This window comes from Solenopsis invicta, chromosome 9 (assembly GCF_016802725.1).
Source record: "Solenopsis invicta isolate M01_SB chromosome 9, UNIL_Sinv_3.0, whole genome shotgun sequence".
NCBI lineage: Eukaryota > Metazoa > Arthropoda > Insecta > Hymenoptera > Formicidae > Solenopsis > Solenopsis invicta.
Genome location: NC_052672.1, coordinates 3,269,975 through 3,287,905, shown reverse-complemented (window position 1 = coordinate 3,287,905; position 17,931 = coordinate 3,269,975). Strand labels below are relative to the sequence as shown.

Sequence of the window (17,931 nt, the reverse complement as noted above, 5' to 3'; positions counted from 1 at the left end):
CATATATGTCTTTCGATTTTCTTTTCAGCGTTTCGATCCATTATGATAAATGTTAGAACTCTTCTAGGGGCTATCAGAACACAGAAATATTAGAGAAATTCGAAAAAAAATTTTACTCAAAAATTTCGAACTTTGACGCATATAAGTCTTCCGATCCTCACTTTAGCGATTCGATCCATTATGATAAATGTTAGAACTCTTGTAGGGGCTATCAGAACACAGAAATATTGGAGAAAATCGCAAAAAAAACTTTACTCAAATATTTCGAACTTTGACTGATATAAGTCTTTCGTTTTTCACTTTAGGGAATCGATCCATTATGATAAATGTTAGAACTCTTCCATGGTCCGGGGATTGGCGTTGGAGGGGAAGGAAGGTCGTTGCATAGCCGCCATTTTCGAGACAGCGAGTCAGTGTTAGTGTATGTACGTAGATAGTAAGGTACTACAGCTATTAGTTGTGTGAGTGAGCGAGTGTGCAGTAAAAGTATGGCCGCCGCCATTTTCGTTCCACATCGTTGAAGTGGATGCAACGACCTTCCTTCCCCTCCAACGCCAATCCACGGACCTTGGATGTGTGTTGTTGTTCGTGCTAACATCCACACTGTTTTTAACGGTGGGTTGCAAAATGGATGTGACGTAGTTCCTATTCTGACCAGAATAGATGTGCGTCACTAGTGTACGGGAGTTTCGAAGTGTTATAGGAAAAAGGCCGCCGTGGCCGCTCTCAGGTTCCTCTCTGGTACAACTCATCTTCATGTCGCGTGTCGGTACATCTCGTCGGTATAACAGGTTTCCTAACCTAAATAATCGTAAACTTTAATGATTAATATTTCGCTTCGCAGGGCAGACCGACACTTATTTTTGCTACTAAATTCTTTCGTTTCAAGTGTAAAAACGCATTGATTGAGCCTAAATTTATTAAAATCGATGCTGAGGTAGTTCTAAACATTTAGCCAAATTTATTTATACTTTTTTGTAATAAGCATTCTTGAATTTTTTATTAAAATTTTATAATAGCATTAAATTGATACATAAATTCAACATATTAACAGAATTACATAGATTATTTTATATATATAAAACAAAATTAAATGACACATTTAACATTAAAAAATAATTAAAAAATAATATTAATAAATTAATAAATATTAATAAGTTCAAAAATATTGTTAAAAGAAATAATCTTATTTTATTAATAATAGAATAAAATTAATGTTATATAATAGCAAGTTATTAATAATTGCTTTTTGATGATTGCTTTATATATAAAGCATAGATGAGTATCCATTTATATTGATTGAAACTTCTTTTTATTAAAAATTACATCTTTTATCTTTTTAATTTCTCAATCTTTTTAAAATTAAATCTTTTATCTTTATTATTTTAAAATTTGATTCAATTTAATTTCTGATGATGGATACTTTTATTTTCCAATTTCACTATAGGATTTACACCTTAATCTTCTTTAGTACATATAAGTGTTATATATTTCAGCCGTTATATATCTCTTGTATAGAATTTAAATAATATTGAAACGCCCACTGATATCAAAAAGAAGTTTTTAGACAAAATCAGATATCAATCAGAAGATATTTCTTCCAACAATAAGAAATTACATGATAGTGACATCTTTAATATTTTAACAGATTTTATCTAGAATCTAGAGGGGATTATGTATTTAGCATTAAAATGCTATCAATTTATCATCATCAAATTTAGAATCACGTGAGAGCAACATTTCACACATAATAAGGAAGCACCTTGTCCTTATCAGTTTGTCAAAATCTGTTACTGCAACTTGACAGTGATATGACGGTATTTTGAACTCATTTAGCGATCTAGGTAATAGCTGATGTTAAGAGTTTTCCAAAATAAAGTAAGTTACTTTTCATTAAGTACTTTCTGAGTTATAGGGTTCGAAAATTATATTATATTGTAACTTAAGTGTTTTGTTACACCTATTGATACACCCTGTATAAAAAGGCAACGAAAAGAAAATATCGAGAGAAAATTCTGGGTCCACTCTAGATTTACCATGAAACAAAGAATGTTACAAGGTGCAAACAATAATCTCATCAAAGAAATGAAAAACCCTCTAGATAAATATATTGAATTTTTAAAAATGGATACACCAACATTTAATGAATTATTAACTCTAATTAAACCACAAATCGAAAAACATATACAGTAACAGCTCCAATTCCTATATAATATAAACTCGTCTACAATATGCCTACAATATATAGCATCAAAAGATATAATGCTTTTAATTTCATTTGCATTTAGAGTAAAATCAAATACTGTCTCTAAAATTATTAGCAAAACAGTTGTTTAAGACGCTTTAAGTGAGCAAATTTTTCCAAAAATGAAAATTTCTGGATAAAAAAGACAAGAGTTTGCTATATAATGGAATTTTTCGCACTGCATCACAGTTATTGATGAAAACATATTGAGCTTCAGATATTATTAAAAAATAAAAGAAATAAACATTAATGAATAAAAAGCACTGCTAGACTAGTATTAATCTATATATTTTTATAATTATAAAATGCAGAGCCACTATGAGGTCTAAAACAAAAAATATAAATATAATTTAAAAGCAATCAATACTAGTTTAGCAATAGTATTCTGTTTTCTGTAAGTCATTCCATGAGGAGCTCAGCCATAGAAAAACCTGAAATCGGAACGCGCTAAGTTACATGATTTTTATTGGTTGATTCTCACTCTATTACTTTTCAGAGATTCCGTTTTCTAAAGTTCCGACTGTCATGGAATAGCATTCTACTAGTTCATATAGTTTTAAAAACATAGTTTTCAGTCCTTAAAAGTCACAAAAAGACCAGTAGATATTCTAATTTAAAGTAATTTTTCAAGATTGGCAAAAAAAAAGCAAGGAATTAATTTATACACCTAATATAACAAATTTTTAACAAAATTGTAATAAAAATAGTAAATACTTTATAATGATAAATTAATAACATAATTGTATTGAAATTTATGAATTTTTTATGATCAATGAAATCACTGATTCAAACGTTTTAAAATTTCAGTAAAATTTTTCCACTAGGAAAGATGAAATATATTTCGAAGTGCAAAACAAAATGCAAGTTTTGATCAATAATTAAACAAAAATATACTTCACATGCCAATTAAATATATAATTATGTAAAAAACTTAAATGATTTAAAGAAATTCTATTGTTATTGATAACTATTATTAATAATTGTATAATTAGATAATATAATAATGTAATAATAGTTATCTATTATTATCTCGTTTTTAATCCTCAAAGATTTATTGGTAAAATACTTCTCGATGTTTATCATATCTTTACATTTGGAAATAAAATGTAGTAGATGATTTATATTCAAAATACCATTTTTGTTACTAAAACTTTGTTATTTCAGTAATTTAAAATTATTGACACATTTTTTTGTATTAATATTTTAATGCACTATATAACATGACACTTCAATACACTTTTGTTCAACTTTTATTACGTCTAGTAACAAATATCTCCTCATTACACAAGATGTAGTATCTAAAATATATTTATAAAATAAAATAACATCAGGAATAACAATGACTAAAAGACTGATTCAAATGGCATGCCTATACAAGATTAGAGTTCGTGCCAGACGAGTTTCACATTATGTATTAGAGGGATCAAAAAATAGTCATTTTTATAAATACTGCAAATTGTAGTTTTGTTAACACAATTCATTATTTATTCATTAATATAATCATTATTTTCTATAATAATCTACATATTTATTAATTTTTAAGGGGGAATTTTGGTGTAAAAACCAAGGGTATTTTTAGTGATTTTTTTTGCATAATATAAACAATGTTTTTGAAATTCTGGGGATATTGTATTGGTGGATATTATATCTTTTCTAATCATTGAAACATGTACAAAAAAACTTTTGTAAGAGCAATTGACGTTTGAATTGCTTTATTCACACTTTTGGTATCAAAGCCAATTAGCTTCTTCAAAGTTGGAAATGAGCGACCATAGAACAGCACTGAAATGTGACATTGCAGAAATATTTCATCGCAAAATTTTAATATTGCAAAAACGTTTCAATGATAAAATGTCCATCTTTAGTAATATTGCAATGCCATTTAAAATATAACAATATGTTTTGTTGTTTCTGAAAATATATATCTCAAAATTACGCAGAGAATATATACCTGTAAAAATCAATACTAACTTACAAAACTGAAAATTCAACTTTTATAAAAATACAGTGTATGTTAATGACCAGTAATCATCCAACGTAATATTCCAATGAAGGTAATATTCCAATTAGCATTATAATTATAAACACATTTTGGCACATATAACTTTCAAGAATATTGTACCCTAATTTTACATTTAAGAATCAAATTTTACTGTCAAAATACAACTTGCATTTATTTTCATGTTAAAATTAAAATTTAAAGACTCGCTCCTTTAAAAAATCATTTTATTAAAATGAATGAAAAATCTCATGACACTACGCGTCTTTTACTCAATTTTATGATTTTTTTTAATTACGAAAATTATCTGGGGTAGAATATCATGACATCTTGTATTGGTGTTGAATTCTAAGAGCAATCGTTAAAATTACTTCGTTATAGCCTATTTAGACGTTGTAGGTTACTGATCATGTTCGTTGCGTTTTTATAAAAGCTCAATTTAATTTTACAGGTAGCAGAAATTTTTACAGATACTCTTTCTATGTAACTTTGAGAAGTATATTGCACATTAATTTTTTAACTTTAGTCTAACTTGGACGTCTTAAGTGTGAATTTCAAATAATATTATTGAATTTAATGTGTGTCGTAATGTGTGTATAAATTCGCCAAATAAACTCATGTTACATGTGGACTATGGTTGTGGAATATGGTCACAATATATCCATCTCTCTTGTGATAATCTCTTTGTAGACGTCTTATAATATTTATTAGAAGCTAAGAAATTATTTTAAAAAGTTTGAAGTTTTATTTTAAAAATTTTTTACGCCAAAAAAATTATTTACAAAAAAATTATTTTTAATAAAATATATTTTATGAAATGTTTGTAAAACTTTGTTTTGTGGCACTTATTTGTGTAAAATTTGCAAAAGATCATTAATTTTTTTTTTTTTTTTTTCAAATACAAGTGCTTTTCATGACATTAGTTGTTAATATTGCACGATTCTCTCTGCTGTTTCACAAACATATCTTTTTTTCTGTTTTCTATAAATTGTAAATTACGTTCATTTTATATACCCGATGAAGTTCTATCTATAAGATGATTGATAGAGCTCTATGGCTAATACAGCTAATAATAACTGGCGTTGGTTAGAATTGTATGCATTAATATTACAGAGCTATTGTCAAGAAACAAAATGTGTTCACAACTCTCTCGCTTCCTCTGCGTCGCGATCATCTGATAGCGGTAGTATAGGACATTATTTTTCAAACGTTGCTGCAATGTTGCTATAAGCTTTTGTGTTACATATGTGATGGCAATTATACTATTGAATAAATAATAAATTATTGTATATTAATGAAATTATGTACTGTTTACGTTAACTATAAAAACGATGTTTCTGGTCCCACTAATATATGTATATTCATAAAATATACCCAAATAGCAACGTGTTTGTATTGTTGTCATCCCGCTGGCATTCGCATTGATATGTGTTGCTATATTATATAGAATTGTGACATGATTCCAACATTTGTTGACAAATTGATGCCTTTATAATACAACTTTTGGTAACAACTTATCGATAACTTTTATGTTGTGATTTAAAAATATGTGATTCAAAATTTGTGCCGTTATAATAACACAGTGTTACAAAATTAAAAAAGTAGAATACTGTTAAAGTAACATAGTATAGGTTGTATGTCTAGTGGAACAAAAAATTATGGTATACAAGTTTCATAAACCTTCAAAATCAGTTTTTTTTTGTCAAAAAACTGTTTCTAAATAGATGCATGTACTTGAGAAATGGTAACTTTACTATTTATTATCCAATTTCAACATTTTTAATGCCGTTGGAAAGGGAGGAAATTGTTGTTAAAGAAATATCGGGGAAAAAAAGAAAAAAAATTACATTTTCACGAATGTAACTCATTGTCAGTCATTTTTGGTCGGAAAATAGCAAACATATCATTGGAATCTTACCAATAATATGATACAAAATTAATTACTTTCCATGATAAAATTATGGTAAAATTTTTCGTTTTTTCAATATTTCCAATTTTAATCATTTAATAGAATATTTTATTCTGTAGTATTTTTCTTTTATTCATATATTTCAAACGCATTAAATTCCGCATCTAATGCATTCTGAGTCATTAAAATCAATTAAAATTTTATCGAGTTATTAAATTTTTTATGAAGTCATAAATCAAAATTGGAATAGTAGAACGCATCGAGCATCGAGTGTCTGATCCATACATGGTACGCTTTGTTTAAAGTTTTGTTGACTTGTTTACAGTGCTTTCCTATTCCGATCTTGATTCGACATGACTTCATAAAAAATTCAATAACTCAGTCAAATTTTTATCAATTTTAATTACCCAGAATGTATTACATACGGAATTCAACGCGCTTGAAATATATAATCAGAAGAACAATACTACAAAATAAAATATTCTATTAAATTGTCGTTAAAGTTGAAAAAAACGGGGAAAATATAAAAAATTACATTTTTACGAACATAGCTCAATTATTTTCCTCGTAGAGAAATAACACATATATCATCAGAAAAGTCTTTCCTTTCTTTTTCAAATGGTATAAAAAATATTGAAATTGGATTATTTATAAAAAAATAAAAAATTATTGCTTTATATTGTAAACAATCTATCTTTCATTTTTATCATTATATCAGGTTTGTTCGCAATGTAAATTAACTTTAATTTTGATTTAATACAAACTTCTATACTTGTTTGGTTTTTGCGGAATTTTATATTTGCTCTATTTATATTTTTCATTTTCTATTTGATTCTTACCAGAACAAAATTGTTCACGTGTGATACCGATGGAAAATGATTTAGCATTATAATCCAAATTTTGAAGAAGACATTTGATTTTTATAGGATATATAAAATATAATGTTAATACATGTATAAAACAACTAAGTTCAGCGGTTTTATAGTTTTTTCTTTTAAATAAGAATTCTCAGAAAAAACTCAAAATATTAATCAAAGCGTACAACTTTGTTCTTATACCTATTATATAAGAAAAAAATTATCTTATACAATAAATGGTTTGTAAATGAGAAGTTTCTTTTCTGAAAATTTAATCTTTGTTTTATAAGAAATCCTTCAATTTATAAGATTACATAATGCTGTCATATTGCGGATAACGTGAAGTAACTTTGAACAAGCAAAATATATGTACATACATTATTGCATACACGTTGCCAGCATATTCGAAATCATTGAAGACAAATATATGGTAAATTGCCAGCAATCAAAAATTTGAGAAATTTCTGATCACTTATAAGACACGCTCATTCTCTCTTTCTTTCTCTACAAAATAATAACAAAATATTTTAATATCTTGCATATATTATATGTTGTATGGCAGGAAATTTAAAATGCATAAACTATACTTACATTAAAATGGAAATTTATCTTTGTATCATTTTTTAATTAAAAAATAATGATATTATTCTTTTTCCAAAAATTAAAAATTTTACTACACCAATTTCGTAAACGCTGCTACGAATATCTATTACACGATAAATTATGAATCCTACGTATATTTATACAAAATTATATTGCAACTGTGTGCGTAACATTCGACAGTAAATATGCTACATGATAAGTTCGTAGTAAAAATAATGCTTCTAAAAATATACGATAAAACAAAGAGAAAGACAAGTCTACGACAAGAATTTTACTTAAACCATCAATAACAACTTTCCGCAAGTGCACACAGTTGCAACTACGCCAAGTGTGTTTTATAAGCAGCGGTCATTTGCTCGAGGAAAATGAATGTTAAGACTGTGTGAGGCCCTAGACGCGCGTAATATGGGAAGAATCCTTTCCACAATGCAAACAATCCTTCGTGTCTTATAACTTTGGACAGGACATCAATTGCGCCTGTGAATTCTGGTTTGCCATTTATTGTTTTCATGTTTTGAATTCTGGAAGAAGAATTGTTACAAATTTGGATTTTGCATCAAGAAAAGTAATTAAATTTCAAACAAAACTTCTTATAGTATAATACCTTGTTTTAGCTATATCTACAGGCATAGAGGCAGCAGTGGTGACTAAACCGGAAATCATAGAGCTTGCAAAGTGTAATACAATATTTTCCTCAAAATATCCTATTTTAAAAGAAAAAATACAACAAATGTAAATAGTAACATACATATTATATAAATACAACAAATGTGAATACTAGTTTATATAATTTTAAAATACGTCTAATAACCAGCGTGAGTTAATATTTTTAAGGACGTTTTCTGGTCTTAAAGCTTAAAAAAAAAATCAATTTTTCTTTTTTTCAAAAGTTTACAGTCTTAAGAATATTTCACAAAAGTATTTTTTTGAAAAAATAAAAATTGGCGAAGATATACAATATAAAATAATGCGATATATAGGAACGCTTGATCAAATGCTCGCAACATTGCGCATCTTTGTTGCACCAAAAAAACCAGAACGGCCATTCAAAAATACAGAACTTTACAGAATAAAATTTATGAAAAAGAGGAAAGTTTATAGTTCTGGAATAGTTGAAAGGTAAGTCAAAAAGTTTCGACATATCACAAAAAATATTTCAATTTTAAATACATTTTTTTCGAAACCACGTTTTTAAACATGAGCACGAGTCCAAAAAAAACTGCTTATCCAATTAGCTGCCGTTTTTACAGTTATACTCAACAAACATGCTGTTATCGCTTAAATTAGAATGAATAATAGACTAAGTTGATTTTTCTTTTTCTTTTAGAAACGAAATAAGAGAAAAAAAATGAATAAAATTGTAGAATAAAAAAAACTTTTATTATTAACACATAATTTTTTAATATTACTTCTATTCGTAAGCGTAAGTTAAATATGCTGCTATTTTTTATGTATACTTTATACATATAAAAAAATGTTCAATTTTGTAAAAATGTCAAGCCACACATACAATTCGGAGAAATTATTATCAATAACTCCGTCACTTTAAAATTCCTTTAAAAAGATGCTGGCGACAGGTTTTACCGAATATTCGGTATTTTTCACACAAAGCAATCTTTGTTGATTACACAGAATTATAAATCCTTTTGTACAATTAAAATATAGACAATAAAGCAGTAAAACATAACATAAAAAATTTTAACTTAGAAAATAAAATTAATAAGTTAGAGTTCGTGTTTCTTTAAAAATAACTATTTAAAATTAAAGCTCCTGAGTAGTAGCTCGAGAAGTCCGCGTTAACGGTAACGATGTAGTCGCGAAAAAAATTACAACTAATAAACGTGATAAGCGACCTATTGATAAAATTTTATCTTGCATATCATTTCTATATTACTTCATTGAAAATGTGACTTGTCACGTATTTAACAAATTCTTAAAAATAAGCTGCAAGTAAAGTTATTTTTTAATTTCATACATAAAAGCATATTTTTCACTTCTTCCAACAGTTGTTACAAGTGTTTTAAAGTGATCTCATTATTTTATTTTATTTTATTCTCTTTGTTTACAAATGGCACGCAAGAAATTTTTACGTGTGATTTCTTGCTGATGACGTTACAATTTCTATATGGCCGCAGCGACTCAGGAACCTTAACTAATAAGAAAAGAAAAACTTCCAACTCGAAAATTTAAATAATTATAAAACTTTGACAGTACCTAGAAAATATCCTAACGTAAACATCTCAGTAAACAGAAATGGATTGAAAATTTGTAATCCATTTTAATTCATTTGAATACATTTTGGATTAAAATTCAGCAATTACGTCATTTCAATCTGCTGCCATGGATTAAAATGGATTCGATGACTCGCGAAAATTCATTTTAGATTGAAAAAATAAAAATCACTTTATTTCAATCGCGTTTCACGGATTATATGGTCCTATGGTCCACATAACTTTTTTGGGTTGAAAAAAATAAAAATCTCATAATTTCAATCTCACTTCATGAATTAAAATGGTTTCAAAGAATACTTAAATTATAATTAGATAGAAATGGATTCATGTGGTCATTACCAAATCCTAATTCATGATTTTTTAAATCCGTTTTCATCTATTTTAAATATTTTGAATCCATTTCTGTTTGCTAGGATGTAATAAACAATTTTGTTTGCTACCCGAATTTACTCTAGGGATAAAATCAACCTTTGAAACTTAGCCTATTTTTAATTTTTATTTTATTGATCACCAATAACAAAATAAAAAAATTTTTTAAGAAAAACTTAATTTTTTAACTAAGATTTATCTATTCTATTAAGAAACTTATCAATTGTTTAAAAAATTGTAAAAAATATATTAACAAAAGAGAAGCAATATATCCAGCAAACAAAAATAAATTCAAATGAATTGAAAACTGCAATTTATTTTAATTTATCCGAATTCGCGCTTTAGAGTTCCAAAATATTTTTGGATTCAAATGAACTCAAATGCAAAATGAACTTAAAATACGAAATGCGCTAATCATCATTTAAAATTTGGATGGATTTATATCCCCATTGTATTATTTTTGGATTCAAATGAATTGATATACGAAATGAGCTATTCATCAAGTTGAATTCGAATATATCCGTATTATTTTTTCATTTAAATGGATTAGAAAAATCTGAAATGTGAATTTGAAGATGTTGAAATGAATTCATTTCAATTCATTTTCGTCTGCCGAGTATTCTCAAAATTCTGATATTTTCATGGCTTCTTTATAATATTATATAATTAATACGTATTTCACTTAATCCTATTTTACTCGTGCGATTTTTCTTGATATATGTTACAATATGTTCATTCTTTGTTTATATTTCGATATCTTAAATTGTTCATGTGATTATAAAATGTTAATTCAGTGAATGTAATTCATTAAGAGATATGCTTATTAAAGTTCAAAAAACTTCATTTTTATTAAAAAATTATATCACATTAGAGTTTATTGGACGGTATGTACATACTTGCCATATTGTGCAAACATTATTAAATGATATATTATCTTTTAATAAAAATGGATAATGGTCAGCCAATGGCAGTAATAATGGCTTCTCATTTGAAGTGAGATGCATTTCGAATTTTCTACAACGTATTTTATATAGAATATCAAAAGTAACTAACTTCAATTAATTTTAAATATTTAAAAATAAGGAAAATGAATTAATGTATTATATCGTATTATAAAGAAGCCACGAAAATATCAATATTGAAAATATATTGCTTCTATTTTTATTTGTATATTTTTTATAATTAATGTATATTTTCAATAATTGATAAATTTCCTAATTGTTAAATCTTAAAACAAATTAAAAGAAATAAGTTTTTTTCTAAAATTTTGTTGTATCTCTTCTTGTTGGCGAATGATAAAATAAAAAATGGGCTATTTTTAGAATATTATTTTACCTCTTCAGGATAAATTTGGGAAGAAAAAAAGAATTGTTTATTATATATTAGAATCATCTACTGCCAAAATTTCATAATTTTTTAATTTCCGTGTTGGAAATCTTTTCTTATAAGTTAAAAGTTATTAACTTACCAGCTTTATTATTTAATTTTTAACTTTGTAACTACCCAGCCGACAAAATGTCGGCAAACTGCCAACAGATTTGATTAGAATATATTAGCAGACTGACCTCATCTAAGATTGCATTCTGTTTACAGAATCTCTTAAAATTCTGTTGACAGAATCTGTTAACATACTATAGTAGCAAATTGGCAGCAAAAATCGAATAGACCCTGCTAATAAAACCTGACGTCAGATTAGCGTCAGAAAGCAAATAAAACCTGCACATTCTAATGGCAGATTAGTAGCAAAAATCGAACAGAACTCTGCCGTTTTATAAATATTTAAATTCTATATTATTGCTATTAAAAAGTCTTTAAAATTGACTTTTTTTTATTTTTATCGTAAGAAAATAATTTTAAACTGTTTTATTAATAAAATATATTTTACATTAAACTATAATTAAATTAGGAAAGACTCTGATGAAGTAAAACAAAATATAAACTAATGCCGTTGAAGAGCCAACACAAGATATTTGTGTATGAATTAATGTAATTAATAAGCAGTTATTACAGACGTTTTAATTCTCAGTTTTAGATCATCTTCAGTGTAAAATTAATACTTTATTCCACATAATGGTTGGGGCGGACCGTAACGCATCAAAAAACTCACATTGGCTACAATTGTACTGCATCATTTTCGACTACAAATTTTTGTACCTGCGCTACATGAGCTTGATTATCAACCATCATATGAAATAAAGTATTAATTTTACACTGAAGATGATCCACAACTGAAGATCGAAACGTCTGTAATAACTGCTTATTAATTACATTAATTCACACACGAACATTTTGTATTGGCTCTTCACCGGCATTAATTTATATTCTGGTTAAACTATAAATTAATATATATAATGTAATGTAAAATTAATATATATGTGTATATATGTATATATGTGTGTGTAGGGTGTTCGTTAATGGTTGTCCCCAAGTTTTACCGTAGAAGCACGCATTTGTAATTTCTAATATAATAATGTTAGAAATACATATCCATCGGTAAATCATATGGTAAAATAAGGAGACTACCATTATATATATATATATATATATATTGGACCTTCCTGCTATTCTTATGGTACTTAATGATTCAACGTATATTAAGTGTAATCACACCATTCGCTCTGAATCTATCGTTTATTAGAAACAAATTTAGTTTTTTTGCAAAGCGTTCATATAACCTATTTTATTATCTTTAGAAGATTACCCAATATTTCTTAGGTAAATAAGCTTTTTTCATGAATATATGACCTCTTAGCATGATAACAGTATAGATTTTGATAACAAGTATAAGTATTCATTCAAGATCAATTTTGGCCATTTTCTTTTACTTGCGAAAGACGGAACCACATAGGATCTATTTAATTTTTGCTACCATCTGCTGGCATAGAATGTCAATTTCTGTTAAATTTCTAGTTTGCTAACATCTTCAAATATATTGTAGAGTCTGTGCAAAGTCTTTTTGGCATTAGAAATTTATAGCAGACTCTGCACGTAATCTGTTTTGGCTATCAGGTTACTTGTTATTACTTAACTCTGTTAATAACAAATACAATATTTCTACAAACCTGTATCTAACAATGCTTGTTTCGCTTGAGAATATGATGCCAACTGTGCTGCGTTTACAACCATAGCTCGTCCCATAGTAGGAATGGCACCGCGCCATAATGTAAAGAGACCTTCCTCTCTAATTATACGGAATAATGCGTCGAACACGTTTTTGTAATTGCGTCTATCAGCTGCATTTAAAGTATTTAAAATGTTTAAAGTGTATAATATGTGTAAGCAAATATTCAGCTGTGTCTAAAATTATTGGGCATCACTTAATATTTTTTTTATATCTTAATATCTATAAAAAAAAATAAAACCAAAGTAAATAGCATTCTTATAAATAACAATCTTCACAGGCGCCGACTTGGACAAAATTTTAGGAGGTCAAGGTGAAAAAATTTTAAATGATTGTTTAACACGTTAAATGCCACACGGTCCCTAAGAACTAGACACTAGACTTTCTATTTACGCCGCGCCGGTTTCCACGAACTTTGACTTTTACTTTATTAAATATTAGGCATAACAAACGCCAAATAGCTAACAACAATGAAGTACAACCATTTGAGTAAATAAATCTATAACAATTAATATTATACTATTATATAATCCCTTTAATATACAAAACTGCGATCTTCGCGATTCACCGTGTTAAATTTTAGTATCGAAGATCAGTAACGGCGCAAACATTGACTCTGCAGCTTTGTTAATATTTATAATATTAACACGTTAAACGCCACATCGGTTTTACGTGCCGTTCTGTTCACGCCACAATTAGCCGTCAAGTGGGCTCTTCCGGACCGGCCAGGCCTGAACGAAAAGTGTAGCGCCGTTCCCTAGGGATCGGCGTGGCACTTAACGCGTTAAGATCTTTGTATTATCAGAGGGGTTGAAGTGTACAGATTATATACTTTTATATGTAAAACAAAATGTACAAAATATTTAGTTCACAAAATTGAAAAAGAAAGTTGTAATGATTTTTTTTTTATTTAAAAAGTTTGAACACCGAATTTTATTTCGATTAATAAATTTGTTAACAATAGCATTTTAAGTCTAATTTCATCGCTTCTTTCAATTGTATGTACACACATGCAAAATTAAAGAATTTAAATGATATTGCATCATATAGTATTTCGTAAATAAATTAGTATCATAAAAAAGTTAATCTCCTTAAAGAAGAAAATAAACATTCGGTTGTACACATAATTATAAGAATTGTTAAAATTAATTTTATAAACTTGACTGTGTAGTAAATCTGCTATATATCATTCTTGCCGTAACAAACAAATTAAATGAGCAAAAGTGGTCATAGTGGTCATTGATATCAAACTTAATTTTCTCTCTTGTAGTGTCATTGAACATTGTGATGCAGAATTAGTCGTTCACTTTCAATGTTAGAATCAAAATACTCCACGATTTCATGTTTTAAATGTATCATCTCCCAAATCAATTTTTCTGCTTTCATTAAAAAAGTACTACAGAAATTATTTACAGTTGTTAAAAAAATAAAACTGTACAAACTATTGGGGGAGGGGGGATGCTCTGCCCCCTTTAAGTCGACGCCTATGGCAATCTTCATTTGCAATTTATTAATATTTAATATTTTGTTACCGCTAACTTCATAATTTTTCTAAAATATATTTTAACTTATTTTCCATAAATTTTTTACAGTAAGATACAAATATTTTATTTTATTCTTTGTTGCTTCACATAATTCTTCTTTTGAAGAATTGCATTTTCAAATCTTTTACAACAAGATCCACAAATATTTAATAAGTTCAAGTCAGGTCTCTTAAATTTAAGAATTTATCTTGTTTAAACTATAACTTACTTTGGCGTGTCATATGAAGCATTATGTTAAGAAAATTTATTTTGATATTAATTTTCAAAAATTTTCTCTGGAAGCTTTTCATACAGCACAGAAGCTTACAGCAACTTTACTGCAATATTGCAATATTACATATTCCAGTGCAATGTTGCAAAGACATCTGGGGGTATTTAAGTTTTCAAAGTTTTATTCTTAGCTTTTATTTGAGAAATATAATCCAAAAGCATAGCTTATATGTTAGTATTGGCAACTTTTCTTTATTAAACTAATAATATGCACTAAAATAATAATTCTATTATATAGAAAAAAAAAAGTAAGAATTACCAATAGCTAGTCTTCCGTCTGCTGTCATCCTAATTAAAGCTACTTCGGCAGGTGTACCTACAAATGCTCCGACACAACCAGCCGCCATACCGAGTAGTGCCTTTACAACAAAACTTGGTTGTGCATCTTTTCTAAATAAAACAAATTTATTACTTAATGACGAGCGACTGATGAATAATCCATACATGCAGCATAAACTTGTAGCAACAAGGAACACATAACATGGACTTATAGTAACAACCTTCAGTCAAAAAATTTGATTCCTTTTTTTGTAGCAGTTATGAACTGATGAGTATTAACACGGTGTCATATAATATGTCAACAAAGTTCACTCAGTGGAATAATTAAATTTTTAAGTGTTGAAATATATAGTAAATTATTGGTCTAATGGGTTAAACTTTGTCATTGTGAACTAGGTTACAAACTAACGCTAATATTATGACAAATCTCACAACGGAAGACTAATTTCAGTGACTGATAAAAATCACCAAGCATTGATAAAATCAAATTGATGAAATCAGTATTATTGTATAATATTTCTGTAAAGTTTTTTTATCATATAAAATTTTAAACAGGGATAAATTTTAATTGGTGCTATGTTTTCAACTTACTTAAAAATTCAATCACCATGTGTTTGAACAATATTAACATATTTTCATTACATAACACCATATTAACACACATTAATTCATAACTACTGTAAGGAAAGGAATAATATTTACTGAAGCTTAGGATTACAACTTATGCATCCATCACTCCTTGCTGTTATAAGTTTATGTGCATGTATTACTGATCAACTATCCCACATAAATTCACATTCCATTCTTATATAATTATAAAATCTCAATTGTTAACTTACGAAGCAAGTTCCATAAGCCAAGTATATATGCCAAGTCTAGTAGTAGTATATGTAGCCTGTCGCATTAAACCAGCAGATAAGCCTGAGTATAGTGCTAGGACACCTTCATTTTTTAAAATTGATGATGTAACACTTAATGTTGACGTTTTTGTGCCGCTTAATTGCATGCGATTCTTTATTAAATCCAATGGTTGTACAAAACATGTTGCTGCCATGCTATAATAAAACATTTTATCAACATATCTTTTATCAATTTTATCCACTAGAAAAAAATTATAACTTCTGAATTTATAAGATAATTTAAAAACTGAAGAAATTACAACTATTTTGATATACATAATTAAATTTCATAACATATAACAAAAATTATATTTAATGATAATTAATTATCAATACATGTATATTCTAATAGTTTCATTATTATATCAATTTAAGTTTATATCAATTTAACGATTAAGATTAAACATTAACATTTTATATTTTTTAGAAATTAAATATTAATTAATAATCATTTAATTACAAATTATGAACATTTATATTGTATAGTTTTGAATGTAAGTGCTATAATCCAACTTGGCTCATCAGCCTTTTTATATTTTGTTTTTAAGTTAACTTATTAAAACAATTAAAATAATATTTAATTGTTTTAATAATTTATATAAAATATGTAAAACTAATATATAAATATATTTGTAAATCTGTAAACGATTACAAATTAAATAGGTTTTTTTTTATAAGACCGACATATAAGAGGATCTGTAAGAGCTTATTCAAGGTTACAAATCTATTTATAGTGTGCCAATAAGATATATAAATACACACACATATATTGCATCATCGCAAAAAAACTAAAATTTAATTTTTTTCTTCTTACTAACATTGTTAGTTATGTAATTTACATGAAGCCATTCTGATAAAAGTTAATCGTGACCTTTGAACTCCAGCGTAGTGATTGAGAAATTCTTTCGTAATTATTTAAAAATATGTTTAATTTAAAAAATTGTTGCCTCGTAATTACATCTATTTACACAGTTCACATATCCAGAATAAACATAAAAAAAGACACAAACCCAGAAGTTCCACCAATGAGGAATTTTACACTATTCGGTACTGTCTTTTGGCTGCTCATTTTAATTAAATTGAGTGAAGTATAATATCACGTTTGTATAAATCGTGCTCTATTAATTACGCGTATTTTCATATAAAATAATTAGCAATAAACGCCGGGTGTATAAAAAAACGAAATAATTAAAAACCGGCCTGTCAAAAACTTTATCGTCTTCTCGGACACACTGTTCATGAACACAGAAAAAATTGGAATGGTTGGAATTCGGTTGGAATTATACATATATTCACGATCGTCCTTCGGACACACATGCCATATGGCATCAGCTGATACAGAATTACGGAAATAATCAAAGCGCCATCTTTCAATAATATTCACAAGTCGATTCTTATTTCAAGATCACACTGGTAAAAATTTTTAATAAAAAACGATAGAAAATTATTCACATTTGTGAATTCACCCAACCAAAATCTACATTCAAAACGATAGAATTTTTTCTATCTGAAATTTATATCATCTTAAATAATGTCTTAAGATACTAATACGACGGCTCTCTAGCTGATAAACTGCTTTCCGAAATTCACTGCCAATACTGAAAA

General features: G+C 27.4%; 2 protein-coding genes across 6 annotated transcripts in view; both read right to left on the bottom strand.

Moving 5' to 3' along the window:
- The window catches only part of LOC120356747 (TBC1 domain family member whacked-like), a 512,462-nt gene that overhangs the window by 239,264 nt on the left and 255,267 nt on the right, over positions 1 to 17,931 (bottom strand). The window lies entirely within an intron of this gene.
- LOC105196588 (mitochondrial 2-oxoglutarate/malate carrier protein) lies at positions 3,431 to 17,902 on the bottom strand. Of its 3 annotated transcripts, XR_005575537.1 has the most exons (7): positions 17,337 to 17,902; positions 16,267 to 16,482; positions 15,408 to 15,538; positions 13,276 to 13,446; positions 8,218 to 8,317; positions 7,602 to 8,134; positions 3,431 to 7,514 (listed from the first exon to the last, which is right to left on the bottom strand). XR_005575537.1 is itself a non-coding variant. In XM_026141534.2 (6 exons), the coding sequence occupies exons 1-6, from the start codon at positions 17,393 to 17,395 to the stop codon at positions 7,933 to 7,935; spliced, it is 879 nt and encodes a 292-aa protein (XP_025997319.1). In that variant the 5' UTR covers positions 17,396 to 17,902; the 3' UTR covers positions 3,431 to 7,932. The 3 variants fall into 3 exon arrangements, 2 of the variants coding, with proteins under 2 accessions (XP_025997319.1, XP_039309360.1); XM_026141534.2 differs by having other exon boundaries at positions 3,431 to 8,134; XM_039453426.1 differs by lacking the exon at positions 17,337 to 17,902 and adding an exon at positions 17,145 to 17,311 and having other exon boundaries at positions 3,431 to 8,134.